The sequence below is a fragment of the Hibiscus syriacus genome, unplaced genomic scaffold, assembly GCF_006381635.1.
Source record: "Hibiscus syriacus cultivar Baekdansim isolate YM2019G1 unplaced genomic scaffold, ASM638163v2 tig00110378_pilon, whole genome shotgun sequence".
Classification (NCBI taxonomy): domain Eukaryota; kingdom Viridiplantae; phylum Streptophyta; class Magnoliopsida; order Malvales; family Malvaceae; genus Hibiscus; species Hibiscus syriacus.
Window position 1 is genome coordinate 708,903 of NW_024062712.1, and position 8,830 is coordinate 717,732.

General features: G+C 37.1%; 2 protein-coding genes across 3 annotated transcripts; both read right to left on the reverse strand.

Annotated features, from left to right (window-relative positions):
* Window positions 1-789: 789 nt before the first annotated feature.
* Window positions 790-1,293, reverse strand: LOC120121720 (zinc finger protein KNUCKLES-like). Its single transcript, XM_039141024.1, has one exon. The coding sequence runs from the start codon at window positions 1,291-1,293 to the stop codon at window positions 790-792; it is 504 nt and encodes a 167-aa protein (XP_038996955.1).
* A 1,612-nt stretch (window positions 1,294-2,905) lies between these two features.
* Window positions 2,906-7,525, reverse strand: LOC120121698. Of its 2 annotated transcripts, none has more exons than XM_039141012.1 (6): window positions 7,288-7,525; window positions 4,882-6,584; window positions 4,516-4,767; window positions 3,991-4,071; window positions 3,283-3,702; window positions 2,906-3,164 (listed from the first exon to the last, which is right to left on the reverse strand). In XM_039141012.1, the coding sequence occupies exons 2-6, from the start codon at window positions 6,148-6,150 to the stop codon at window positions 3,108-3,110; spliced, it is 2,079 nt and encodes a 692-aa protein (XP_038996943.1). In that variant the 5' UTR covers window positions 6,151-6,584; window positions 7,288-7,525; the 3' UTR covers window positions 2,906-3,107. The 2 variants fall into 2 exon arrangements, with proteins under 2 accessions (XP_038996943.1, XP_038996942.1); XM_039141011.1 differs by having other exon boundaries at window positions 4,882-6,613.
* Between the last annotated feature and the right edge of the window lie 1,305 nt (window positions 7,526-8,830).

Here is an 8,830-nt window from a genome sequence, read left to right on the forward strand (position 1 = left end):
CCACGGAAAGACATTGCAAGCCCAAATGTCATTCAAGTAATAATAACACCTTATAACCATCAACTAAGTTTTTATTGTATTAGTATTATTGTTGATTTAACATTTTAAAGATTATGAAAGTTGAGGAGATTATGGCCGCACACTCGATCTACAACATTCTGTTGGCTCAAAAAAGGCCTAACCTCTGCTTAGTCCCCTTCAGCCCAATTCGTCCTAGGTTCTCATCCATGCTCTTCTTTTTTCATATCGACTTGGATGAAAATGCATAGAAAAAACAACCCATTTTACCAACAAAACAACCCTAATAACACTAACTACATCATGAAAAACATGTAGCCCGTCGACAGGGAAAACCTAATGCCATATTGGATATATTACTTTTTTTGAAACGAATCATGTACAACCTAATACTATATCAATGTCAGCCCAAAAATAAAGGAAAGACAAAATATGACAATTTGTGTGCAAACTAGGACTTGTAGTACCATTTCCACATCAATGCTTAAAGGATAAAAATCAAGGGAGATGACCAAAAAGCATCTACATTAACTAAACAACATGCAAATGCAAATCAGCAAAGGGATTAAGAACATCAACAACTTCTACTTCAACTCAAGAAAACATGATTCAAACTCTAATATTCTTTTACTAAAACATTACCAATTCTTGAACAAAACATTCAAGTAATTAAGTTAAACTTTATAAACCCTTCTAACCCTAACAAGTAAGCAGCCCCATCAAAAGCTAACATCGCTAGTTGTTTAAACGGGGGGGGGGGGAAAGAGGAGCTTATAAACGGAGAGTGAGATCAACATCTCCAGATTCATCAACATCAGTGCTGGGAGATGAGGTCTCGGTAGAAGAAGAAACTGTACTCGTGATGAAACCCTGAGGAGCAAAGCCGGCAGACGGACGGTATTGGTGTTGGACATGGAAGGGGTCGAGCCACTGGTCTAGATACGATGCACCGGAGGCAGCAGCACCAGGGTAGTTCATAGGTGGATCGGTTTTAATGGCGAAAGGGTTGTTAAGCTGTTGCTGAAAGTTGTATTGTTGGGGGGGCAAACTGATCTGGTCATGGTCACCGGGGAGCTTCCTTCGAGACGCGGCTCGTTCTTGCCTGTGGGCATTTTGGTGGCCACCCAGAGCTTGAGAAGTAAAGAACTTCCTCGGACAGAACTGGCAATAGAAAAGCCTTGGAACAGCAGATGGTAAAGCTCTTTGAGGGTGTTTCTTGGCTGAAGACGGCTCGGGGTGATGATTGAAGAAGTTGTACATTGAAGGGTCCGCCATTGGAGTTGCGGCAAAACAGAAGAGAAGGATCAACAAAGAAAGAGATATGAAGGGAAAGGGAACGGTTCTGGGGGTTTATATGGGGTTTATGCTTTTTGTTTGTATTCACTTCCGCCAAAGGCTGGCAGGATACGCGATGATTGGCAGTGAGCTGGTGGACGGATTTGCCCCTCCGATTTTTGGAATATGATCCATGAAAAAAACACATTCCATAGGGCTGCATGGCCGATGGATATCTCTCAACTCATATAAAAAAAAATCAGCTTACCCTTATTCTCATGTAATGGGATAAGGGGAGGTAGGATAGTAGACTGTTCCAACGTCAAGTTGAGAGTAGCTTCCGTCTCGAATTATGAAATATCCTCCGTGGGACTCGATCCCATGACCCCAAGATTAAGAGCCTTATACTCTACCAACTGAGCTGAATGGTCATTTCTCAACTCATATAAAACTTCATGTGAAATGTACACATGTTTTGATCCATGGGTATAACTGCATGTGAATATTTGCCTAAACTCATCACATCCAACCCAATACTAAACCTTTAGATCTATTTTGCTAAATAATCTCTTGTATTATCTATTTTTTTGTTTTTTGTACACATCAAAGGGGGAAGGAGGAAACTAGAATAGTATAACAGGAAGGTTAACGCGGTGTGTTGTTTCACATGTTAAGCATTAGTTGTCCTATTTTGAGTCGGAGTACATATTTTTTTAAAAGAATAGTCAGACGAACATAATATTTATCTAGAATTTTTCTCCTATTAACAATATACACTATGCAAAAATAGTTGTTCGAATTCAAGGATAATGAGATTTGCTTGAGTGGAGTACATAAAGAAGGGCAGAATGGGAATGAAGTGGATTACGAGAATAAATGACGATAAGTGGCAATACGTACATCTGGCCTCATGAGCAAGATACAGTGAGCGACTGCTCCAATACAAATATTCCACTGCTCCCTCTTTGTTAGTTTCTGTGAACAGCTCAGCTCAGCCTTGCCCTCCCTCTGTTTATGCAAATATTATTTTAGTGAACATAAAATGTAATTCTATAAGGATCTTGTTACAATATGATCTACCAATATGATTACCCAACGGAAATGAAAATCCATTTGTTCTACTAGGTTGGAACGGCTTGGACATTGAAAGCAAAGCATAATAATAACAGCCCAATCCTTTATCTTTCTTTGTTACTTTAAAGGATGTTTGCCATCACATCTAAAGCTCAATTTTCAATTCAAATTGAATCATATCGATTGGAATTTTTTAAGTTAATCCATAATTTTTTTATAAAATTATAATACTCGATTGAGTTTTTAATTATTCTAAACCTAAATCAAATTTAAATCAATTAACTTGAACTCAAAATCTTTTTTTTAAATGTCTTTAATCAAATTTTATTTACCCGGCACTAACCACTTTATACCACGTAATGAAATATCTTGATAATCCTTTTAGTTTCAAACATCAAATGTTAATTTTGCCCTCCTATTGCCATACATATAATAGCCCAACAAAAAGTAGCTATCAGGCACTGTCAAATCTTCACTCTTTTAGTTGTCCCTCACTCCGCATTCATTTCACTTGTTTTGGGCAAAGATGAATATATACACATATATACAACGCTAAAGGAAGCCAGACCAAGCCAGTTTAACAATGTTTTTAACCCGTCAAATTATTTGAGACGAAAGAGATATATACATATTGATCAGGCCTAGTGCCATTTCGAAACGAGATGACTGAAATGAAGCAAGCGATAACTATGTACAAAGTTGGCATAAAAAGCATGCCTCTGAGGCGTAAATTAGACGTTTTAGTTGGAGATATCGAAGTATCTTGGATCGTCTGGATAATGATATTCCACGTTCAACTGTCATTAGACATCAATAACCTTATTAGAACAGACGGGAAGCTGTAGAATATAGAAAGACCTGAGACAAGTTCGTTTTTGTGTTTATGTAAATGTATAATGTAGGAAATCGGATTACCTTGCTCTCATCTGCATCCGGATGACGTCGAGGGAAAACGACTCTAAAGTCATTGTACAAATAGAACCTCCTGTCCCTGTTCTTTTCAAAGTCAGTCTTTTGTGGAACTGGTCCTAGATCAGATTTACATCTCTGAAATGACTTTGAAGATTTCTTGGGGGAAGGGCAAAGAAATCGGAGATGAAGAGCATATCGTAATGAACCAGCACCATTGGTATTTTTGTTGATCTTAACACCTCCATGGGGAACTTTCCGGTCAGTTTTCTGACATGCATCGTTGGAGGTGTACTCCTTGCACCGATCATTGTCGCCGCCAGTCATGTGTATTGAATCCAAGCCTTCACTGCCTTTAACTTCGCTGTTCAGCTCAGTAGAGTTGGGACTACAAGATGCTACTGTAATCTTCTGGCGCACGAACGTCTACAAAAAAGTGAAAGATCTTAAAATTAGCAACTTTATCGTTTGTTACTTTCATTCGGATTGCATACAATTATGGGGAAGTACAAACATTCAGAAAAAGTAAGCATACATCATAGCAACTTGATTCCAAAACTAAATCCTCTCATTGCATCTAAGTCGATCCTTTTTATAGAATACTGTTGATCTTGAAGAGCAAAGGATTATTAAGGTATATTTTTTATCACTTTTGTTACATTCAGTCTCCAATGGCTAAAGAAAAAGGACAATGCAGATTAAAATTTATATTACCTTGGTCCCAGCTGGCATGTCACTCAGATCATAGTTGCAAAGGAACGTATGAAGAGGTGTTTTCTCTGGATTGCTAAGAACCTGCATAGGAACCCACCAAGAAGAAATATAACCAATTTCTGACATAATACTCTAAGCAGGATAAGGACATGATAAAAATGTCTATAGTTTGATGCAATTTACGAAATTCAAGAACGAATATGATAGGAAAACGAAGAACTAACCACCAGAAATAGTCAAATTCTAGTAGGATGTCAACCAAGTTTCCACATGCAAATCCAACTAAAGTTAAAGAAAAGCATGATGTAGAAGGCTAAAGAAGAATGCTATGAATGCTCAAAAACATACTAGCAATTAGTGAAAGGCTTTTTTTTTGTTAATTTTAATGGTAACATTTGAATTTCAGCAGAAGATATAATGTTGTATAACTAGAGTAAAGCTTATTTCATAACATCAAGACCCCAGATTCTAACTGGTTACTTGACAACATCAAGACACTGACTAGCAATTAGTGGCAGGCCTTACCAATTGTATGCGCCCTTTCATAGGAATATGCAACCGGCTTCTAACAGGTTGCGGTTCATCATTGCTAAGGCCTCTTTTCAGCTTCTGATCTTGACATTTATTTGAAGATGAATTGCTTGAAAGATCTATGGATGTGTAATACAGGAGAGAACAATCTCCATCCACACTGGTTACAGAAAACGGAAGTTTCTGTGATTTTGGTGAGAAGCTCCCTCCAGTTATGCTTAGAACAGCTAAGAAACCATCAATCTTCTAAGCATACAAGACATAAGTAGTAAACATATGAGAAAGCAGTAATCCGTGAATGAAAATTTTCCTGTTCAGACTCAGAATAGAACAAATAACCGACATGAATTTACAGCTAACCTGACTGTGCTTTCCAGAAAAGAACCTTCCAGACAATAACGACTCTTCAAATGAACCAACCAAGGACCTCCTAACAGGAAGTCCACCCAAGCCTTTTATAGATCTCATACATGGAGACGTGGGAGCTGGTTCGTGACAGGAAGCCCAGTTCAACCCAGCAGTATTTTCCAGAGGACGACAAAATTCTTTGTGCAAATAAGCAATATCTTCAAGTGATCTGCTAGAAATCTCAAACTCCTCTTCTTCAGTAAATATAATACCAGAATTAAAACTTTCAACTGAATTTTCTAAATTCTTTAGAGTTGAACGAGAACCATCGATATCCTTTTTAAGATTCCTGCATCCTCCTGCAGCACTTATCATTTCACTGAACTTTGGACCAAGCGGTGATAAAGAAACAGGTGAAGTTGCAACATGGGGAGATATAGATATTGCTCCACTTCGGGACCTTAACTTACTTGATTCATGGGACTGATCAGTACCAGATGAATATGAAAAATGACGAGAAAGATGTGATTCCTTGTTTTCGAGCAAAGGACCATCTGTAAAAATAACTGAAGCAGTTCCCCCTTTGTTACATAGATTGTTTCCATGTTCAATGCAGCTTGACAAAGACCAGGATGGTGTCGTTAAATTAATTTTGCTGCCAACATTTGCTTTCTTATTGTCTTGTGGATCAGAAACCCTGTGCTTATCAGCTAAGGAAGAGGAGTTTATTTGGGTGCTTCTGTAGCTAATGTCAAGAGGGTCCCCATGAAATTGATCCGAGAAAAGCATGCTATTTAATGGAGACAACAGTCGCTTCCTGACTAAAGGCACACTAGACTCTGTTTCATTAGCTCTGACACCAATAGGAGAAGAGTGAACATCAGTAGGAGCTCCCTCCAGTACCTTACTAGTTCCATGTGATTCAAAACCCACAATCCTAGAAGCAGGGTTTTGGACTTTCAATTCACTTCTAGGAGGAGCAAATGATCCAACATCACTGGCATAGCCTATTTTCAGCCCATGAGCATTGGGTGAAGCATTCGTTTTCCCTCCAAGTTTGAAAGAATCCTCTGAAAGCTCCAGAGAAGTTTTCCTTTGAAAATCTCCAAGTGAAGAACACACGGAACCCCCAATGGTCTGGTTAAAACTTCCTCCGAGCATACAATCTAATCCACAGGTGCTGACACCTGAAAACTGTGGTGGGCTTTGAGAAAATGCATCTACAGATGCAGCTTGACCTTCCTCAGAAATATCATCCGAGGGAATTTGCGGCAACCCCATTGTTAAATTTGTAGAGAATGGTGAACCAAGCAACGTAAGTGGAGCTAAATAAGTTATTCCTCCTCTTCCTCGCTCACACTTTCTAGCCTCTATTACTTTTCTACAATATTGTATTTCCTAATCAATTCTAATTATTCAAATTCATCTAGAATATAACAAATAAGAGAATTCAAGTCTCCTAGTTCTAGCAAATTCATTGAAGGGTAATGAAACGATTCCTACAAAACTAGTTCACTAATAGCACGAAGACTATTGTACTATGTATCAACCAATGGCATCCACATCTCAGCTGCAGTTCTACTACGAGCCTCCATTGAATAACACAAACTAACAATCCAACAATAATGAGTAGCACAAATCTTCTGGCCTCCAAACCAGGAACCAACGAAGCACATAGAATTCATATGGCTAACAAGAAAAATGACCGGGATCCCCTGTTGTAAAGTGCCCATGAAAAGATAAGCTGAACAAGAAAAAAAAATCAAAACAATCAGAACTCAGCTCATGTGTATTCGTGAACGTATTGCCAATCTATACTCCATAAAATTCAAAAGTTAATCCACCACAGGCTTAAATTCTTCTATTGAACAACAGAATTCCATCAAAAGACAACAAGACGATGAATACTATGGGATGAAACAAATTCAATGCTGTGTAAACAGCTCCTTCCATCAACATAAATGAGCACAGAGTTATACTTTAAAACCATAACAAGAGCGAGATAGGAACTAAACTACCCAAAAATCAATACAGTCCAATCAACCATGGATCCGAAGGAAGAACAAACATGAACAAGATAACCCATTATTTATTTCCAACCAAAGTAACAACAACTAGCAAATGACAATCACAAAGACCTGAGAGGGCTGAATTGTTTCCTTGAGACAACAACAAAAAGACGCCAATACGAAGTCCAGAAAACACGCCAAAACCACTAATAGGGGTTGCTTTCACCAGCATCAACCAGAAACAAAGCTTAATAAGTTATAAACATCAGCATATCTAAACAAATAAATTCAGCCAGCTAAAAAAGAACCCAGTTAAGTTTAAAGCAAATCTAACTATCCAAGCTTGGTCAGCAACATATAAAATGAAAAGGACAAAAAGAAAACAGATTAAAATAAATGATTTGCGCACCAATAAAGAAGGTTGCGATCAAGAACTCCTGCTGGATAAATCATCTGAATGATCTGCCCATATATAAAAACATTGATTTCTCCACCAAATTAAAATGGAGGGCTAAATAAGAAGATTGAATTGGAAAAACGAAAGATAAAATTTAAATTAAAGATGAAACAAAAGTTTTCATTGTTTGGCGTCTTTCAGGAGAAAGGAAGGTGGAGAAGAAGACAGAGAATGTGAGTGCAAAGGAAGGATAGCACTCATCTTTCTCTGTTTATACTCCCCATATATGAAAATTAAATATTTTTAATAAGAACATGAAGTAAAATGAAACTGAATTTATCGGCTTATTTAATAATCCGCCATTTTTTACTTTCCGTTTTCTTTTTTTATTCTTTTTTTAAAAAGGAAAAAAATTGGTTTTCTCTTTAAATATATTTTTATTAAAAAAAAGTTTGTGGCTGGATTATTGGCCTAATTTGGCATCCAAATATTTAATTTGAGATCTACGATAATTGTAACAGTCTCCATGAAACTCGTCACGTCGTAAGATATAATTTTTTAATAGGTCATGTCAAGTGGACCCCATAACCGAAATAAATCTAAGAGTCCCAATAAAAAATATTTTTATTTCAAAATTTTTTAAAAGAAAATTAAAAAAATAATATTTTAATACCCATGGAGTTCGTCACGCCGGTGTGACGAGCTCCAACGGGTATAATTTTGACTTTTTTGACCGTGGGATTGGCTTTTGTTCAACGGTTGATTTTTTTTTTAAATTTCAATGGGACTAGTTGACAAAAAAAGACTGTAGTTTAGTTTTGCTCCAATCATGAGCGGGGTATCGTCTCCCGTTTATGACGTCTATTACATCCGCTCCTATTGAGTTTTCTCTCGCCGCAAGGTAAATTCATATATTTAAAGTTTTGATCTTTTATAATATTTATTTAAATATTTTGAAAATGAAAATAAATAACGTATTTTTTTTAGATGGTGACACCGAATAATCGATACAAAGTTGTTGGGTGCAACCAAAGTAGATATTCGGATGAGGATTGATATCATTGGTAGACATGCGGTAAATTTTCATATTTTTTGCATTAACTTTCAATTTGTAATATTAATTGTTTAGTTATACTAACATAATACTTTTGACAGTTTAATTGGATGCCTTATTATGAGTCGGATATCCAACGGTGTCTACCGCCAAAGTTTTTTTGAAGGAGCGGAGACATGTGTGCCATAACACCATTGCTCCATTTCACAATTGTTGACTGCGTATAGAGTTTTACGACAATTTGAGTTTCACCAACTGATAGAAATGTCAATATATGACATTGACGATTTGCATAAAGTAGATGCACGTGGGAAGTATGTTGAAGATTGGCCGATGAAGCATGCTACATACATACATCAATGGAAAAATAGACATTTACGATTACCTAATCGTTCCGATGTACAACCCGAAGATTTTGATTTCAATGTTTCTCCCTACCTCTAAAATTATGAAGCAAATGAGAAACCATACTTGACAATGGCGGAGGAACGGTCCGAGTGG

Excerpts from the sequence above, each read along its gene's own strand:
- LOC120121698 (XM_039141012.1), bottom strand. The coding sequence starts at position 6,150 with ATGGGGTTGCCGCAAATTCCCTCGGATGATATTTCTGAGGAAGGTCAA. Across the intron at positions 4,072-4,515 it reads TGAAAGGGCGCATACAATTG|GTTCTTAGCAATCCAGAGAA; the intron begins GTAAGGCCTGCC and ends GTTCCTATGCAG. Across the intron at positions 3,703-3,990 it reads ACATGCCAGCTGGGACCAAG|ACGTTCGTGCGCCAGAAGAT; the intron begins GTAATATAAATT and ends ACTTTTTTGTAG.
- LOC120121720 (XM_039141024.1), bottom strand. The coding sequence starts at position 1,293 with ATGGCGGACCCTTCAATGTACAACTTCTTCAATCATCACCCCGAGCCG.